Consider the following 19,740-nt stretch of genomic DNA (forward strand, 5'->3'; position numbering starts at 1 on the left):
CTCGGGCCTCTTGGCTCGAGCTCTAGACTAGCCTCTTAGCCTCTTTGTCCGGTGCCTAGGATTAATGCAGTTAGCCTGAACGGCCACCGATAACTTGACAGAGTCCTTATTTATTATTTCATCAATTCTGTACTTGAGATGCGGACTGTTCTGGGGATGGGAGCAAACACATTAGAGTTCAGCTGAACCTAAATCGTAACTTTACATTTTCTTGTACAGACTAGGTACTACTATCTAGTAGACAGGAATACGGGTGGCCCATGAGGCTAAGCCCCATGAGTAACTGCCGGGAGCACCAATCTGTCGGAGTCGGGCGGCGTTGTCGAGGGAGATCGGGGTGGCTGCCACGGTCAGTGTGACAGTCCCAGTGCCTTGAGCCCTTTGACGCCTTGAGGCTGTTTTGGCTTTTAACAATGTATGTGCAGTGCACTGTGCAACGCCACATCCATCCTGGTATTCGGCAATAGTGCTGACTGTTTAGACTGCTTTGTCTCTGGCCTTGACCTGGCCTTGACCTGCTCTTAACCCTTGACCCTTGACCTTAGACCCTGGCTTATTATCAGGCTACTGCAATGACTGTCGTCTCGGCCGGAGGATTGCAGCTCTACCTTACCTTACTCCCAGATGGGAAGTGCTCCGTGGTCCCAAGGTACGGAGTACGCGTACCCTCTCATATTCTTTTTTTAACCGACCGCCCTTCCTTGTGTCTCTCCAGACTATCTATACCCTGTATATACACATGTCCTCACTTCTTCAGAGTAACCGATACTAGGTCATCTCATACATCCTGATCTGTTTCTTCCTACAGACCCCATAACCAATCACCTACCCAATCTAAGTACTCGTGGAAAATGCCTAATCCTGCCGGCCAGTCAAGACCACCGACGCTACCAACAGTAGTCCTATGCACGTACAAACACACCAACCCATAACACGCGGTTTGGACCTATCACAGCCCTTGACAATCGAGGCAGACACGGAGCAAGCTCTAGGAGAACCACATCAGAGGACTAAAGCTAAGACTAAAGGGTACGGAGTGCAGTTTATGCTTTACTTTAGTGGTGGTGGTTTAAGCTATGGCTGGTTACGGATACAGCTACATACACCTACCATCTATTGTCAAAGACACTAACTCCATACAACCAATGAAGATGACTATGGCTGCTCCGAGGCGCAACAGGGAATTCATGGAAATGGACTCCGTACGCTGCGTACTCTGTTCTACAGTAGACTTAGCTCTTTTCCGACCGTTAGTTGGTATTTATTATGCAGGGTTCAACGGTCCGTCACTGTCTGTTGATTCTGGTTATATATGTATTTATATATATTTCCTCCTACTCAAGCGATGTCGTATAGAGGATAAATGGAATATCATCTTACGGGATAGATAATACACAAGACTTCATCATCGTCCATACTTTTGTATGCTTCGTAGAATATAGATGGTATTCTAAGAACCTATCGAACCGGTGTTCGTCCACTGTGCAGTGTCAGTGGACAGGACGCGGACTGGCCAGCTAGGACTCCTGCATCATGCAAGGATGCAGCGGGGGGAAGTGTTGCAATGTGACAGCGTTCAGCGCGGAAGACGGCTGGACTGGTCTTTGCATTTGCTGGGTCTGGAGCGTAGTGATCGTCCTGCAGATAGAGGGATAAATTGAGAGATCATTCATCTTGAGTAGAATGAACGAGGACAGGGCAAGGTACTGCAGAAGGATGGAAGGGAGATAGTCAAGGCTGTAAATACCAGTCAACCTGCGATTTGTTGAGTCTGGATGGGCGAGACCAGTCTAGACTCGCCCTCGGATCAACAGGGACAATCACTACATCTGCTCAAGTATGTCTCGAGTAGTTTGCATTCCTGGGACGTTATGCAGATATCAGACTGGTATTGGGGCGCAGAACATCCTGATATTGCCACAAGAGCAATCTACCTCGTCACCTAGAGTACTATCTCATGCATCATCTACATATACATCGTACTTGTATCGACTGCCCGGATGATCCTCTCGCAGCTCCCTCTGTCCCTTCCCGTACACCCTCTCCCGTGCCGTCAGGGCCTCTGCCTCCTGCGCCGGCTGCTCCGGGTACAGCCCTCGTCTCCTCAGTTCCGGAACCAGCAGCTCGACCACATCCTCAAAAGTCCCCGGCGTCGACACATGGCCGATGTTGAACCCGTCCAGATCCGCCTCCACGATCCACCGCTCCATCTCGTCCGCGACCGTCGCCGCGCTACCAATCGCCACGGGGCCCAGCCCGCCGATCGACGCCTTCTCCGCCACCACCCGCGGCGTCCACCGCGGGATGTCCTTGCTCGTGGTCGTGAACGCATCCAGGATACTCGCGATCCGGCCCGCCTCTGCCGAGTCTGCCGCCGTGATCTCTTGGTCCAGCGGGATCCGCGAGATATCGATGCCTGTCCATCCGCTGAAGAGGACGAGCCCCCCAACCACGGACGCGTACTTCTTCAGCTCGTCGTATTTGGCCCGGGCCTCCTCGTCCGTCCGGCCCAGGATGGGCGTGAACGTCGCAAAGACCTTGATCGACCGCGGATCCCGCCCCTTCTCCGCTGCCAGCTGGCGAATCCCGTCGACTTTGGGCCGCAGCACCGCTGGCGAGTGGCTCGAGACGAAGATCGCCTCGGCGTGCGTGGCGGCAAACGCCGAGCCTGCTGGTGACGTGCCCGCCTGGAAGAGAAAGGGCGTCCGCTGCGGAGATGGGTCGACAATGTGGGGTGTCTCGAGCGCGTAGTATCTCCCCTTGTGCTTGATCGTGCGCACTTTGGCCGGGTCGATGTACGAGTCGGTCGTCGGATCCGGGGAGACGGCGTCCGAGGCCCAGGAGCCTTCCCATAGTCTGTGCTCGTCAGCGGCAAATAAAGGAAAAAGCACAATTGATATACTTGTACAGCACGCGCAGGTATTCGTCCGCCTGCTGGTACCGCTCATCATGCTCGATGGGACTGTCCAGCCCGATGGCCTTGAACGCCGCCTTCTTGTACGAGGTCACGATGTTCCATCCGAACCGGCCCTGTGTCATATGGTCTAGTGTCGAAAACCGCTTGGCCAGCAGGAACGGCGCCTCGGAGGAGGTTGACGAGGTGATGGCGAAGGTCAGATGCTTCGTCACTGCTGCCATGGCCGAAATGGGCTGCGCAGTCGAATCAGCAGTGCGCCGTGCTCCAGGGTTGGCAAAGACATACAATCGATGGATCAGTCACAGGCCATTGCGCCGCCCGGCGAATGCACTCGTCCAGCTTCCCCTGGTACGTGTCGTGTCCTCCAAAGGTATCAGCCAGGAACAGCGCGTTGATTCCGCCCCGCTCGAGAAGTTTCGCCAGCTCAACCCAGTACTCCAGGCTGCGCTTAGTGGCGGATTTATCGCTGGGGTTCTGTGCACACTTAGGTCAGTCAGGTCCAAGAAGAAATCAGCTCCGTTCTTACTTTCCATTGGCCGGGGGACAAGTGTCCCACGGTGCTCATATCAAATGCATTCAGCAGAATGTGTTTTTGGCCATTCCGGTCAGTGGAAGCACTGCCCGCGCTATCTCCCATTGTGACTGTAGATCTGGAGCGTTCCTGTCAACTCTGAGCTCGCTGATCCAATTCTGTGGACAGTAGTTATACTCCCTCTCTCGTTCAACCTCTTCAATGGGAAGGACGTAGCTCGTCATGACCCCGCATTCATTCGCCATTGCGTGTTATCATCACGCAAGATGCACGCGGAGAAGGGCCGCTATGAGATATTTCCACGAAGTGATTCGTCATTATCTCCACAACATTCACGACCTGCTTAATGACTACTTCTGTGCCTGACTGCATGGACGGTTTCTTTCGCAGCATGTGGGTGGATATAGATTGCGTGTGCGGTGGTGACGATTCCATCATATGTGCTGATATTGCGACATGGTTTGTGGAGTCACCCTGGATAGGATTTTGACCATCGCCGGAAAAAGATCATTGATTCGAGGATATCTCGTTTCATAGCGTGTGCCACGTTCCCAGGATAGCTTCTGAATCCTGAATGCAAGCGATTGCCCGATAATTTCCCTGCATTCAGTAGAGTTCCATCATTCGTCTACACACTGCCCTTCATAGATACTTCCAGGCTGCATATCTGCTAAGTCTATCATACTGCGACGTGGGCAGCTACTTCTCTGGATACACCTGCAAGATTGCTCTATCACCAGGCTCAATATCCCTCGTTTCATCTGAGTCGCTGATGTCGGAGTTGCCTTCTGCTCTTTTCGAGATTCTCCTGTAGGCTGTTAGACGTATCAAGGAAAATGTGACAGAGTGCATACTCCTCTCGTTTCGCGAAGAACTGAATGACATGCGCCAGTATAATCAAGCATATGGCGTTGCCGAGTACGAACGAGTACCCTTTAGTGAATCGAGGAGCCTCAACGGTCTTGAAGACTAGCAAAGGCGTCCACGCGGTCGTTGATTGAGAGACGGCATTCAAAATGATCAGTGCCACCGCTCGTTCAACAGGGGAGTATCGCAGTTGACTGTTAACCCAGCCGTAGAGCACACTGGACATAGCGACTGCAGAATAGGTTGTGGCAAATGCAAACCAGAGCGCCGACTGGGGAACATCCCACACGACGAGTATCACCAGCCCAATAATGTTCCAAGTGTGTGCAATGGTAATAGCCCAGGCAGGACCGAACAAAAGATCCGATGAAAAACAGATGAAGAGTGTGTAGAAGATCCCCAATGCTGGAGATATCGCGTTGAGCTCGTTGATGCGACTGGTTGAGAATTTCTTGAGGCTTTTCAGCCAGAGCAGATAACCTCCGGTAGTGGTGTTGACGCTTCCGTTCCAGAAGAAAATATCCAGCAGGAGTAAAGCCCAAAATCTCCAATTGCCAGCAATGCTCACGACCACCTTCCATCGGAAATGTTCCTGTACACCGTGTCCTGCTCGTTGAAGCCGCCTTTTGGCCAGCTCGATGTCTGCCTGTTTGAGGACTAATCTATTCGGCTTGTCAGGAGTCCCGGGTAAGATCAAATATCCCAGCAAGCCAATGGGAATGGTGATGATGGCGCAGATAATGTACATCCATCGCCACCCTGCCAAGCCATGGACGCCGTCAAGCCTTGCCGATGTGCCAGCTTGGATTAAGCTCGATGTCAACGTTCCCAGAGTGAGACCAACGTAAAAGCAGCCGCCTCTCCGGCCGATTTCATCACCGCGATACCAAGATCCTGAATGGCAAATGTGAGTTTGTTCCGTATTTCAAGACTTGCAGGTTTTACCTACCGAAAATGTAATGCATGCCCGGGAAGAATGCAGCCTGGCTTGCTCAGTCGAGATCTTAGGGAAATTATAGAAAGATTTCAAACCTCAAACCACCCAACGAGAAATCGGTAAGCCATCAACTCCCCGTACGAGGTCACTCGATACTGCAGTAATGTAAACACACCCCATGAAATATCCAGAGCTGGAATGACCCAGGACATTGGAAATTTGGTGAAGAGATACGCGAAAGGGATTTGTCCTAGAACCGCGCCGACGGTGTACATTGTCTGCAGATGGACGAGCGCATTACCGCGCAGGTTCAAATCATCTGAAAGACCCGAAACATATGCGTTGTCTGAGAGTAGGATTAGTCTAGTTCGAGTAGGGCTCATTGATGACCTACTTATGTTGGATTGGTCTATATATTTGGTCCAGTACGCAAGAAAGGCATATGGAACAATCAGAAGATCCAGCTTCATGATGAGCTGCCGTTCCTCTTTCGTGTCATCGTCCGCAAACCACTTGATCTGATACCATTTTCTGCGTTGTACTGAAGCCATTGCAGGAATTTTCCGCCAGTGGAATTCTCCGGCGATTATCGGTTGTCTGATGATCGAGAAGGATAGTTCTATGGGGTATGATAGGCCTGACTGGCAGCCCCTGAAGGGATAATATATCGACTCCATTAAGATGCCACTACCGATAGTAATGACGTGACGACCTACGCATCATGCTCGGCGCGACGTGAAAGTTTCCTCCTATCTCCAGAGCTCTGACGCACAAAGTTGAGTGCGACTTAGTGGATGAACGTCCTGTGTACAAACTGGAGAGCCAAGAATCGTGTTAGAAGGTGGAGATAAGACGTGCTTGTCTAGCCTATGTATGCGATATCAAAGCGCATACTGCTCGTTTCGCTTTCTCGCCACTGGCTCAGCCTTATGATCCCTCAAGTTGACTCTTCATCATCGATGATTGTACTTGTTGACTGAGAATACGTCGCCCCAGCGCTCGCGCAGGAATCTCGGCCGACGATGGTGCATCTTCTTGCTCCCAATTGTCGCTTCATAATTCCTCATGGAGCCGAATGACCAGAATAAAGAGCAATTCAGATACTGATACGGTCATACCCACGCTGCCAATGAAATCGAACATGGACAGACGACAGACGACCGGGTTCGTATTCTCCAAGTGGTTCACAGAGAGCAGCGAGACATCGCGACCCCGAGCGAACTTCTAGGCCAAAGATAGCGTCTAGGCAGATCCTCGGAGAATGAGGAGAAGCGCTATCCCTAAAAGGACAGCGTCTATCAAATGCGACTGGTATTGGCACTACTCAGAGCGGGAGAGATCGAGTAAAGACAACATGAAGCATTTCAATCTCGAAGCTCAGAGCTCTCATATCCAACATTTGTCCAATTGACCTGGGCGTTGATGAGTGTTTCCAGGACCATGTTCGTTCAAACGATCTACCTTCGGTCGGATGATGGAAAGACACCATCGAGATGAAAAGGAAGCAGAAAACTGGACGACATGTCTACGAGAAAGGAGCCATTCATTGACATCTCTGTGACCGACTGGCATGTGTCTTCTGACTTCCTGTTGGTCATTTCCTTGATGAAGAAATCCAATCAATGTGTATAGGGGTAGCCGCGGTCGGAAGACAACAAAAGGAGCAGCCGGGTAAACGGTGGAATTGCCGGGTGTCGTTCCGATGACGTCGATTCGGCGGGGTCGATGGGAACACAAAGCAACCCAGATCATCATCCTCTCTCCTAACCAACCTTCTACCTCTCTATCGGATCATTGAACGCGGTGCTCGGCTGCTTTCATCAATTGCGAACCGTTCCAAGCGATATCTTTGTGCGTTTGCTCTCTTCTCCATTCCTTCATGTTTTACGGACAGCTTCTAACTACCCCTCTCCGAAGGTCTCTCCTCGGATCTGTGAAACCTCGCCCCCTTTCCGCATTCAGACCGCTCCATTGTTCATCAGTCGACATGTCCGGCGTTAGCAAGGCCTGCTGCTCGTACGTGATCTTGCAATTGGCGTTGTTATAGCAGAGTGATATCAGTCTGACACATTCAGGATCCCTCCCATTGTCGCCCAAGGCTACCAGGGCAAGGGTGAATACAAGACAATCAATGGAATGAAGACATGTAGGTCAATTGCGAACCTGCATCTGGATCAAAAGAGTTACTGACATATGTTCAGATGTTACTGGCCCCGACTCTGCCTCCAAGGCCATCTTCATCGTCTACGGTGGGTAGTCGTCCAATCGTTCATCCGTCTCTGCCCGCAGAAAAACAGCTAAGAGTGACTTGGAAAAAATAGACATCTTCGGCTTTTTCCCTCAGACAATCCAAGGCGCCGATATCCTCGCTACCTCGAGCGAGCAGAAATACCGTGTCTTCATGCCCGACTTCTTTGAGGGCCAACCCGCGGACATCACCTGGTTCCCTCCTCAGACCGAAGAACACAAGCAGAAGCTGGGCAATTTCTTCCAAACCAAGGCTGCTCCTCCTGCAAATCTGCCCAAGATTCCACCTTTCGTCGACGAAGCGAACAAGCTCGCCCCCAACGGCAAGGCCTTCGAGTCCTGGTCTATCCTCGGATACTGCTGGGGTGGAAAGATCGCATGCTTGTCCTCTGCCAAGGACACTAAGTTCAAGGCCGCGGTGCAATGTCATCCCGCCATGGTTGATCCCAATGATGCTAAGAATGTCACTATTCCCATGGCCATGTTGGCTTCCAAGGACGAGAATCCCAAGGACGTCGAGGCTTTCGGTGCCAACCTTAAGGTTGACCATTATGTGGAGACCTTCCCTACCCAGATCCACGGCTGGATGGCGGCTCGATCGAACCTTGAGGATGAGGAAGTCCGCAAGGAGTATGAGAGAGGTTACAAGACTGCTTTGAGCTTCCTTCAGAAGCATGCTTAAAAACCAGGGCTGTGATGAAGGACGTAATGCTATTATCTCTAATATATATGAATGACGAGCCAAAATGATGAATCATAAACATGAGTGTTTTTCTATCATACTGTCCACAGTAGCCAAAGTTCAATAATTCCATCGCGTGGCCAGTAAACCAGACCTGTCATCGAGCTGGCACTTCCAGATCCGGAAAGAGACCCCGAATACTCCACTCGGTCCCAAGAATGAACGTCATCGTTTATCCGCGGCTCTCTCTCCCCCGCTCATCTTCAACTTTCTTGCAACAATTAAGCCATCAAATCATCGATTGATATTCGTCTTGTCTCTTCTTGGCTCTTTTTGTGCGACATTCTTCTTTTCAAACAGTGATGGATGGTCACCAGTTTTTCTAGGCTTGTTTGAAGCATTGCACTGTTCTTAGCCGATCAGGTGGCTATACCTGCATCTGATCGTACGATTTGATTCAACATGTTCATGTTTGGTCGAAATTTTCATGACATCAGGCTTTAAACTCCTTATCAATATCTTATGGACCATTGGGACTATATAAGGTTTCTTTTATCTCTACATGATTGTGCTGATGCTATGATGGATTGAACGACATACACCGCCACTCTCCAAGAATTAGCGTAAGTAATCTGCAATCACATGCTCCTTCTCTCATCAAGCTCTCAAGATCCATCCGTTCGCAAGTACTCCTGGTACCAATACTGAAAATTCATCTAGATCAACATGCGTGTATTATCTGGCAGGCGTCGTTCTGTTTCGACTGCGGCGCCTTCTAATACCGGCGCGAGCAAAGCATCAGAGAGCTCGCCTAGGAGAGCTTCCTTCTCGCTGGAAAATAGTCGCGATTACAGCGCATCTGGAAGGAACCCGTTGCGTAACCTTTTCCAGAAACATGGCGCTGCGCCAGTAACGGAAGATGTCTCGGCAACGGATGTACCTCACGCGTCAATCGAGGAGCACGGTAATGTAAGGCTTACTTTACACTTCTGGCTAACAGTGTATACTAAATAATCTATCAAGGCTAAATCTACCACGACTCCGAATGCGCAGTCGGTAAAGAACCCAGGCCGACAAGATCACTCTTTGGGCTCTTCTAGGACGAAACATACACATTATTCAGACGAGCACGGCGAACGGCAGGATGCGTCGAATTCTACCACTGACACTCTTGCTAGATCTCAGAAGGCAGATGTTCACGACAAACCTCCATCTGAGACTCATCTCAGCAGAGATGATATTCATGCCATATTTTCCGGGGCACCATACTTCCTTCTAGAAAAGGGCAAGCATGGACTCTGGTATCCACAAGTGATCTTCCCATGGGATGACCACGACCCTACGATTCAGCACCTATGGGACAGAAAACTTCTTCCTCATCCTTCATATTCCCTGTGCACCCTTCATGCCCATCTCCCCGTCCCCGAAGGCTTCCTTGAAGGCGACGCTCCCCTCCTGTTGGACAGCTGGAAAAGAACCGGTGCGCCAAAGAGAGCTACTTTCGATATTGGTATATTCGAAGTCCCAAATATGCTTGCTATGAGCGGGATAGAGCCGGGGACTGTGGGCTTTCGTCATTTTCTAGAGCTTCCAGTGGCTGATTCCGTTCGATTCGTTCATACTGGAACGCCTCACCTGCATACTAATCTACTGCACATTCATACCCTACCGGCCCTTCAGGCTGACGAACTTCTGGAACATTACCATGAGCCCTACTCGCAGTGTCTCGACGGTACTATACATGATCGAAAAATACTTCTTGGTGACGGTCCGACCGCCTGGAAAAGAATTGGTCTGCGAGATATCAATTTCAAAGCCTTGGTCGACCGTCTTGAGACCTTGCGAAACCTGCGTCACGAGTTACTATATGAAAACACGCAGAAAACGATACTCGACGTAGAAACTGCGCACGACCTCTACAGCGATTTATTTTCCAAGTTTCTCCATCCCCCGCCCCGATTCATGCTCACGGATCTCGATAGCACGCACGGCCTCAAGGCCGAGATCAAAGCGTTGACCATGGTTTTAGCGACACCAGGAGCATGGTTCGACTTCAGTCTCGTCGACTGGCGTTTCCGCATCGGACAGCTTCTCTGGGAAGTTCCTCCCCATGTGGACGGCGACTTCTTTGATCCAAGTATCATTCACAAACCCTGGGCTCATCCGGGGTTGGAACAGAAATGGTTTCTGATCCAGATGCTGCTAGCTGCGGAGTTACTTCTTCGCCTAGACGCCATTGTCAAAGTTGGGCTGCTTGAGAGCTCGAAGGACGTCAGTGTCTCGGCTCAAGATGTCAACCATTTCGATAAGCTACGCAATCCTAAAGTTGACTGGGACTTGGTGGTGGTGCGTCGCTTCTTCGACAGCTTCAAGATCTCCTGGGGCGACTGCCAATCCGCTGCAGTGTCGAATGCTCCGTCGCAGCCGTCAACCCAGGAGAAGTCGACTCAAAAGGCTCGTCGCTTTTCATTCTTTGACAGCATAACACGCAGGCATTCTGTAGCCTCTTCTCCTCACTCCGATGTTCACGGGATATTCAGACTTACACCCACTCATGTCGAACAGCAAGTTGAAGGACTTTTGGCATTTGCCGAAAACATCGGTTGGCCTCGTGTTGACTCGCTCAGAGAAACTTTCGCATCGAAATTACACCACGGTGATTCAAACCAAAATATCAAGGACATGTTCAACCGCCCTGCGCGTGGTGCTTCAGTGGAGGGCCATATGGAAGGAACCACCAAAGACGACACATTCAAAAGACCTGCTAGTCGCCGGCTAGTAGCCCTCAGCGGTCCTTCCAGCGACGATTCTAAGTCGACGATGGGTGGTTGGATCACGAGATGCTGGCTTTCTGGCTTTGTGATTCCTGGCAAGGCGATCAACCACTTGCTCATGGCTACAGTACTAGAGAATGATCAGGAAGTCATTGCAAGACTTGGATCGGTAGCCAATCTATATGGAGGATTCGCTCTCAATGGGAAGAGCTGGTGGAGTCAAGAATGCATTGTTGGTCGAGTCCTTTCCGCTCTGGAGGAAACCAAGGCTTGCATGGGTTGGATCAGCAGCACGAACATTCCCAAAGAATATCAAACCCAAGAGCCCCTTGATGATGCCTGGTTTGAGGTGATCGTCAGTGAGCCGCCGACCGGTCTAGGGAAACCCCGTATCAAGCAAGGAAACAAGATCTCCGTGGAGTCCACACCGCTAGGACTGGGGTCATTGGTCAGTGGCGAGTTTACCTTGCCGGTGGACGATGTACCTGATGCAAAGTCACCGGTGGATGTCAAGTTCAATGCTTTGACTTTTTCTACAAAGGAAGAGCGACGAAATTCAAACCAGCATGCAATGGTGGCCCGCAAGGCAACCATGAGTTTCTCGCTGAGGACGGGCGCAAGCACGGCCACAGCAGACGTTTCCTTCCCACTGACGTATAACGTCAATTATGTGACGTCGCATGCGTGCCGTTTGCCTCCAGGGTTAGCATCATACCAGCACAATGCGCCGCTCGATAGAGAAGACGACAAGGGCGATAGATCGCGGTCACTGTCTCCCGCTGAAGCCTTCTCTCTCAAGTACGGACGGCTTCCAGGCCACCCATTGCCTAGCTCATACAGATACAAATATCTTGCACTAGATGACTTGCCAGGTCCTGAGGGATCATCCATAGCGAAGGTTTTTGAGCATGCAGGCTTTGATCTGACGGTTGACGAAGTGTTCATTGTCGATGCTCGACGATCTGCTGAGAAAGAAGCATTGGCAAGATCATGGTGTGCTTCTGTTGGCTACGATGCCATCATCGGTAGAACTGGGCGGACATGTCTAGGGTGCTGTATTAGAGAAGCTAGGGCTCTTGCGGTCAAGGTGGTCATTCGCGTGGGTGATTAGGAAATTGCCGGCTGGAAGAACTGGCTCATTTAGACGAAATATCATCATCTTTTTTTGACTCTGTGAGAGTCGCTATGGTATCTGCAGCTTCTACAAGACAAGATCTTTTATTATCTATGGTAGCCTGTTAGGTCATGTCATTCATGTCTGATGGGACCACAATCAGAGAACATGGGAAGCTGGAAGTGCCTTGACCAAGGCAGCCCCTTTAACCGGCAAAGCGTTTAAACGGGCAAGCTAGAGGGTATTGCCAATGCAACCATAGGGTTGCGGAGAATCCGACGAGTGTGGTGTATATGAGCGAACAAGATTGGGCAGCAAGGCCCATGACCAACGGCGGTCCCAAAGCCAAAATGCAACCTTCCTCTTCGGACATCAAAGCAAGACATGCGATTGGACCGAGTCAGCTGCCACGTTCATGACGCTTTAGGGATCATTGTGAGAAGACACGTAAGGGTGGAGGAGGAGCAGTCAAGCGGATCAAAGCATGTCTGTATGCAGTTAAGTGCCCGGAGACGGTGAAACAGGCCGGCGTGCGCCTCAGACAGACGCACCAATCGAGCCTATGAGGCCGCCAAGAGGCTGCTCTCGCAGATATCTTCCGGTCTGCATGTCATCGGCTCGCAAGGAATCCTGGAAACCTGGGAATGAATGACATTTTGCGCTTGGGGCGGTCGACTGTTCTCTAACACGAGGAAACAGTTCGGAGTATTTAGTCATACGTAGTTACAATGACGAAATGCACACCAATGGCAAGTCAAGCTTCTATGAACTTGCCTAGCTTTACTATATCCAGGATACTTAGAATCAAGCACTTTGGCTTCGAAATTCTCCGTCGCGTACACTGTGTGTCTAGTTCAGGACCTATTTCGGAGAAACTTCAAAGTCAAGACGCAAAGTTCGCCGAGCCAGTCACTGCAATCCACGAGCTGAAGCAGGAAACCGGAGTAGTTCCATCTGAAATATGATTTCAGAAACAGAGAGAAAGAAATAGGAAAGCAGCTTGAAAGCAGCTTGAACGGCATCCATAGTCCCTTGGTAATAAAAAAGGGTCAGGACAGCATACAGCATACAAGCATGCGCCAGTCTCAGTGTCAAGGGAGAGAAGGCCGGTACTCCGTAGCCAGTAAGTAGACCATGGAGTAATTTCCGGCGCAATCGTATTCCCAGAAGCCTTGACTTTGTTTTTTCCCAACCTTTCAGGGTCTCGTTTGGGGGAAATGGCTACCCAACGGAAATTGACTGCGCACGTGGGCACCAAAGATAAGACCATCGTGCCAGTGCCATTGTCCATCACTCCATGACCGGCCAATCCTCGTCTAAGTGGACTCTACTGGCAAAGTGCACTGCAGGCTACGAGTCTGAGTCTTCTTGACACTATTCTCCTTCTCTCATGAAAGTAGCCCAGGACTCGTTTATCTACAGAAATGAATGCATACTACATAGTGGGCCTGCCTACATGCCATGTGGTGCTCCTCGATAATCAGGCGATATGAGCGAAGCCAGTCCAGTCCTGGATAGATAGCCTTCAACTACCCTGCCTCCTGAGACATGAAGCTGAGGAATGCGAGCTGCATGCTCGCTTGTGCTGTGTAGCGCGGTTTCCTATGTACCTGCAGTCGGAGAAGGGACCGAATTGTGCAATCAGCCGAAAGAGAGCGATTTAGCCCGGTAGACTGGGATAATGCGGTCATCATCATTGGGTCTTATGGACAGGGAAGGATCATTGCGTAGAGTTCGAAATGGTGTGGCATTAGCTTCTGTTGGAATGTGTCCCCAGTTCAGTCTACAGTTTCCATACAAGCGAGTGAACAGAACCTGGATATGATATAGGAGATAGTGGCTGTTACTTGAATTGATAGAAAGTGAGTCGCAATTCCAGAAAATGGACAGTGACTGGCGCACCGACCAGGCGTGTTCATCGCAATTTCTGAGACGATCTCGCTTACGTATATCAGTCTCCGATCCCACTAACTAGCACGAGCAGCGAGTGACGAAAAGAGCAACATCCACGCGACCCTCTTCTGCCATCAAACTGTAGCGTTATTATTATTCTGCAGACGAGATACTCTGGAAATGAATCCAATTCATCCCTATGCAATTGGAAATGGACATCCAGACATCTGCTGACGTAATCTGGAATTCGCCTGCGCATTCCTGCAATCGTTGCAAAGATACTTTGTTTCAGATATGTGCAGGCACTAACCCACTTGAGTCGAGAATCAAGTTTAAACTACAAACGTATGAGGCCAAGGTGGTACGAAACAGGACCCTGAGTCTGGAAGAGAAGAGCCAAGCAATATGGTTGCGCGTATTGTGGATACGTATTTGAGTCCAGGATTTTGGACTGGGACTTGGTAATGTGCTCATTGGTTCTGTGGGTACGATATTTATAGTAAAGGTTGCGATCTTGAACATAATATAATGGTTTGACATGGTGTCAGTGTTATGATTTATGAACTGCTTAGACTGTTTTCTATGGAGGATCTCATGAGGGTTACATCGGGACCCTGGTCATAGTGTCCAGTTTCAATGCTACAATGAAAAGATGTCTTATTATCTCATTTTATCTTTGCTCTTCTTTAAACGAGGTCTTCGAGGTTCAGACCGTGCCTTTGCTTACTCAGTAATGTCGGCTCAACTACCTCTATACTATGTCGATAAATGTGGATCGAGAACCCAGACCATTCCCCTGGGACATGACATCGAGTAGCAGTGTTGTGTCTTCAGTTCCTGGATAGATTGAAGTTTGCGCACTGTGGACTGAGTGACAGTCAACATTAGTTATGTCTTAGTCATTACCCCTTACAGATAGTTACATGCAGTTGAGGTTTGCTGGCCAAGAACCCACCGGAGACGCTAGGATGCAGATTTGACCCTTAATCAAACACCGACTTGGGGGCCCACCCCTTTCTAACAGATCGGTACTCTGTTTCATCTTTCATTCCAATTATTTCATATCTTATGAATAATGACTACGGAGTACTACATACATTCATCCGCTCTAGCGCAATGGTAGCTATCTTAGTGATAGTGTGCACTATTCCAAAGTCAAGAGATGTATGAAATGACGAGTACCTAATTTTGACCAGATCCAGGAACAGATGACCAGGTAACGCCTGGGACACCTGACAATGCACGTCGGTAGCAGCCTCATTACCCATGGCCCATACCTTGCTCTGGATCACCAATCATGGACGATTTCCAGATTCCCCAGCCCAAAGGCTGACGACGAAGGGGCTTCTCGAAGCTCGACAGTGTTCGAGGATCCATGTTGCTGTCTTGTGTCACTAGTCTTTTTCTGGAAGTTCCTCAGACTCATCAAATCATCCAACCCAATGAACGATCAACTCTCTCACCATGAGCCTAATCCTGATTCGCTAAGATTCCCGAGTCCCCGACGTTGGCCATGCGCTGAGCCAATGAGCTCACAGCAATCATACTCTTGGACATGGGGGTGAAATTCCTCCCTCAAGCATGATTTCAAACCTTCTCAGATGTCTAGGTAAAAATCTTCAGGATGGCTAGAGAGATGCTGTGTAGGGATCTAGGCTATTATGATTCCTGAATTGGAGCCAACTTTTCCACCTCAAGATGATTGACAGCATTCAGCCTTTTTACATAACTATCGTAAATAGCGTTCGTAGACCATTTCTCTTAAGAAGCATGGTCTTGCTGCTTTCCCCCACCCCACTTGCGATAGTTTAAAGGTCTGTCACCCATTTGGGGGACCATGGTTCGCACCCTCAGACTCAACCAGTCCTGAGCGTGCGATGGCCCTGTGGTATCAGGGGTTTCTTCCTTGACATGTATTCGGCATGGTGCGATGCCGAAAGAGAAAAGGATTGAAGCTTGTCACTGAGGCTCATCCATTGCAGTTTCTCTCTCTAACAACAGAAACCGCAGTAGATAAGCCATCAATCATGCATTTCGTTGCATTGATTGACTTCCTACGACTCCATAGACGTCACTCAGTCATGCATCTTCAGAAGATAATTCCATTGCCCCATTCTGAAGCGAGAATGCCGTGAAGAAGATGATAGCAGTGGACCACTGGACACTGACAGCAAAGTATGGCACTAAACTAAAAAATAATATTAGGCACTCTTACTGTTTAGACTCGGCGTTTCATGTTGTGATTAGTCTGATATCGACATCGCCTTAGCTACAGGGACTTTATTCAGCATCTCTTCGAATTGCCCTGTGAATCGATTCAGTACAGTAAAAGGAGACTGCCGAATGCTGGTTTCATCATCGTCATCGCCTCTCTATCATCTTATTGCTTGTTCTTCCTCTTCTATTATTATTATTGATTCTTATTTTGCTCTTTTTTTATCCAACTACTTTCACACTTCATCCTCTTTTTTTTATTTTAAATTTTTGTAGAAAAAGAAAAAGTAAAAAAAAACTAATTTCTCCCCCTTCCTTAGGTACCTATTATTCTTCTCAACTGGGGACATACCCAACACTCTAATCTTCATAGAGTTGCGCAAATCATAACCTTTCAAAGCTATCTGCGTTTTCTAGAAGAAGAGACCTCATAATAATAATTATAATTATTCTCTCCATCATCAATTGAAGTGGAAAAAATAAAAAAAGGAACATTACTGTCGGGACCTTCAGACCACGAAACTTCACTCTTTTCACCTACTAGATACATCCTCTTTCTCCTACTCTTTCTGCTACTCTGGACGGACTATCTTGCCTTTTTTTATTATTATCCTTTTTTCTTCTCTTCTATCCCTTTTCTCTTCAACCTTCTACCTTTCTATCATTTGAATACTGCTGTTTTTACTTTCTCTTTATCCACTTTCTCTCCTTATTCTCCTTCATCCGCCCCGTGGACGCACCCTTTTCGGTAGGCCGAGGAACCTCAGACGCTTCTCTTCGCTCTATGCTCGTGCATACGTCGACTGCGACATCCTACTACCGTACGACTTCGTCTGTCTCGTTCTGTAAACTGGACGAGGACAAGCGAACAACGACGTTCGACAACTACTCCTGCAGAAGAGCGATCTCTAGTGTCGAATCTCGATCAGCCTAATCATCTCTGAAACACGTCCTTTATTACGATTTAATATCTATTAATATCCGTGGATTGTCCGTCTCTGCTGTGGGAAAATACCAACCACAGAGTGTGGAGAAATACATCGCTGAAACGTGGAGGGGCGACTGTCGCGAGGCCATCAATTATTCGCTTAATCCTCGAAACAACGCATCACATCATTCACCAATTCTCCAGCTCGACCTAACAGCCGCATTCCTCGTCTCGTTTAGATAGGCCCTAGACAATCTCTCTGTTCTGTTCTGGTCCGTTGTGCATGGCCTCAGCCCGTGGTTCCCTGCATCTACCCTCCACAGTCCACCCTCTCCCCTCCTCCGTCTTAGTGCGATTGATGCACCCTCGGCCCAGTGGCATCTTTGCGCCATCTCTCGCCGTTTTGGAGCTATGCCCGCAGTCCTGGTCCAGAATATGACATCTTTACCGAATACACAAGCTCCCATCATGGAAAACCCCACCGCTGACAAGAAGCGCAACAAGCTGGGATACCATCGCACATCAGTCGCATGTGGTGAGTCACATCCCATTCTCCCTTCTTGTTAAGCACGCACGTTCTTTTTTATCCTTACCGGCCAATCAAGTGGTGCTCATGCTCTGGCGCAATAGTACACTGCCGACGGCGGAAGATTCGATGTCTGGTGGCAGCCGACGACCCCCAGGGTCGATGCGAAAACTGTATCCGACTGCGCAAGGAATGCCAGTTCTTCCCGGTTGACCAGCAGCCTCCCGTGGAGAAGAAGTCCCGGCCAAACTCTAGACTAGAAAGCGCATCAACAGATCCTTCGACTACCTCTTCATCACCTCCCACGATGGGCGGAGGTGCTGACCACTCCGAGTCATTCTTTCCTTACCAACCCATGCCCTTAGACGCGAGCCAGGATGCGTCGGGGTTCCATGCCACTTCTTTTCCCGGCAATCCCATGTCATCATTCGTACCAGGTAGGCGGCGGACGCACTCGCATATGTTAACAACAGCTTTGCTGACTGAACCTCGTATCGAAGGGTCCACAGATTTCGCAGCAGCACCAACATTAGACCCGTCAGTTCCGTGGGACGAATACACGACGATTTCTGACCCCCAGATACTGAGCGCAATGGCTGCAGGGAAGCACCAGATGATGAACATGCCTCCTAACGCATGGAGTCCGGGACCGAACAATATGGTGCCTATGCCTCCCAACCCCGCAATGGCAACAACGCCAACGGTCCCGTCCCAGTCGCAGCCGATCAGCCCCGTACAGGCGTATGCCATGCAACCGGACGGCTCAGTTTGGCCGGTGCCCCAACCGACACGCTCAATGACCTTTCCGGCACAACCGGAGATGGCTTCGTATCCGAATCCGAGCCAATTCAGTCAGCAAATGCACACGGATCTCAAACGCAGAATGACGAGTCCCGCTCAGGGATACCCGGGGACGCCTGTCAATCCTCAGAGCCCCCCGCCTGCCGAGTTACAGGCGACAACGGTGTCCATGTCATACCCCGGGCAGCCAGCGGGCATGGGCTACCCCGGATGGCATGATATGAACGGTATGCCGACGATGAACGTAGTGCAATATCCTATGTATACGGCGGACCCGACACAGCAGGCAGCATTTGGAACTCCCCCGGCACATATGGGTCATCCCGGGCAGGGCCCGCCGCCGACTTCATGAGCCGGCTGCTTTACAACCGACCCCGGAGGAAAGATATTCGACAAAAAAAGAATTATATTGTTTTAGAATAATACCCAGTGGCACGCATGCATTCGTTTATTCGCTTCTCCGTTCATACGAATTTCTCGTCATGGCTTTTCACCTTGCACACTGGTCATTAGCGGGCGCAAAAAGGATCTTTTGGGCGGCATTTTCTGGTCATTCGTTTCTTCCATTGCGATACCTTTTCGTGCGATATCATTTAGACTTGGCGACGTCTTCAGCTCGCATTTTCATTTTTCACTATCGTTCCAGCCTTCGCTCACGATCTACTTCTCATTTCATCATTTCATTCTTCAACTTGACATGAGGCATGCACCAGTTCGCTCGAGTTCTTACTATCAACGAGGGGGGCTCAAGCAAAGACTGGCCCGTTAAAGCCCGCTTAGGTCCTTCTGTTTGCCATACCTCTTTCACGGCCTGTCGACCCTCCCTCCGATATGCCTGTCCAGCATCGTCATTATCATAATATCCCTGTTTCACGACATTGACTACAACCGTTCCCATTTACCTCATGTTTGATTTAACTGTATAGACTTTCTTACCCCTTCCGAGAATTCCATTGCCATGTTATATGATACCAAGCTGCATTGCATACATCGCTAGATTACAAGCTAGAATAAATGAACGGGTGACGAATCTGCTACACATCATCTAGTCCAGCAGCTACCCGATAGGATCAGACAGGTGTCGATCAGTTCGTTCAGGGGTCGTTGCTGTCCTCCCTGTAGGTATGAATCCTGTTGAAGCCTTGACCTGTTCGCGCTGTACAAATCCAGCCATAATATATGACTCACCCAGCCCCAACAGCTTATATACGGCCCAGCTCGACTCAGACGAGTATGAGATTGGACAGCGTCGAAAGGCTGGTCAAGTTAGGATCTTTAAATCGAAGCTCGTAATGCATAGCCGACAGG

General features: G+C 49.6%; 5 protein-coding genes across 5 annotated transcripts, besides 2 other annotated features; 3 read left to right on the forward strand and 2 right to left on the reverse strand.

Moving 5' to 3' along the window:
* Positions 1 to 493: 493 nt before the first annotated feature.
* Positions 494 to 517: a microsatellite.
* Positions 518 to 1,955: 1,438 nt separating this feature from the next.
* NFIA_048110 (xenobiotic compound monooxygenase, DszA family) lies at positions 1,956 to 3,554 on the reverse strand (the record flags this gene model as incomplete). The annotated part of the gene is made up of 4 exons (XM_001257370.1): positions 1,956 to 2,856; positions 2,903 to 3,150; positions 3,203 to 3,391; positions 3,444 to 3,554. 4 exons carry the CDS (start codon positions 3,552 to 3,554, stop codon positions 1,956 to 1,958), a joined length of 1,449 nt encoding a protein of 482 aa, XP_001257371.1.
* Positions 3,555 to 4,206: 652 nt separating this feature from the next.
* NFIA_048120 (putative MFS transporter Seo1) lies at positions 4,207 to 5,804 on the reverse strand (the record flags this gene model as incomplete). Its single annotated transcript, XM_001257371.1, has 4 exons — positions 4,207 to 5,210; positions 5,266 to 5,299; positions 5,349 to 5,599; positions 5,648 to 5,804. The coding sequence occupies 4 exons, from the start codon at positions 5,802 to 5,804 to the stop codon at positions 4,207 to 4,209; spliced, it is 1,446 nt and encodes a 481-aa protein (XP_001257372.1).
* A 1,436-nt stretch (positions 5,805 to 7,240) lies between these two features.
* NFIA_048130 (dienelactone hydrolase family protein) lies at positions 7,241 to 8,182 on the forward strand (the record flags this gene model as incomplete). Its single annotated transcript, XM_001257372.1, has 4 exons — positions 7,241 to 7,269; positions 7,329 to 7,399; positions 7,455 to 7,502; positions 7,575 to 8,182. The coding sequence occupies 4 exons, from the start codon at positions 7,241 to 7,243 to the stop codon at positions 8,180 to 8,182; spliced, it is 756 nt and encodes a 251-aa protein (XP_001257373.1).
* Positions 8,183 to 8,908: 726 nt separating this feature from the next.
* On the forward strand, positions 8,909 to 12,067 carry NFIA_048140 (uncharacterized protein; the record flags this gene model as incomplete). The annotated part of the gene is made up of 2 exons (XM_001257373.1): positions 8,909 to 9,151; positions 9,206 to 12,067. The coding sequence occupies 2 exons, from the start codon at positions 8,909 to 8,911 to the stop codon at positions 12,065 to 12,067; spliced, it is 3,105 nt and encodes a 1,034-aa protein (XP_001257374.1).
* Positions 12,068 to 13,061: 994 nt separating this feature from the next.
* Positions 13,062 to 13,085: a microsatellite.
* A 4,431-nt stretch (positions 13,086 to 17,516) lies between these two features.
* Positions 17,517 to 18,784, forward strand: NFIA_048150 (putative C6 finger domain protein; the record flags this gene model as incomplete). The annotated part of the gene is made up of 2 exons (XM_001257374.1): positions 17,517 to 17,640; positions 17,736 to 18,784. 2 exons carry the CDS (start codon positions 17,517 to 17,519, stop codon positions 18,782 to 18,784), a joined length of 1,173 nt encoding a protein of 390 aa, XP_001257375.1.
* Between the last annotated feature and the right edge of the window lie 956 nt (positions 18,785 to 19,740).

This window comes from Aspergillus fischeri, genomic scaffold (genome assembly GCF_000149645.3).
Source record: "Aspergillus fischeri NRRL 181 1099437636266 genomic scaffold, whole genome shotgun sequence".
Classification (NCBI taxonomy): Eukaryota; Fungi; Ascomycota; class Eurotiomycetes; order Eurotiales; family Aspergillaceae; genus Aspergillus; species Aspergillus fischeri.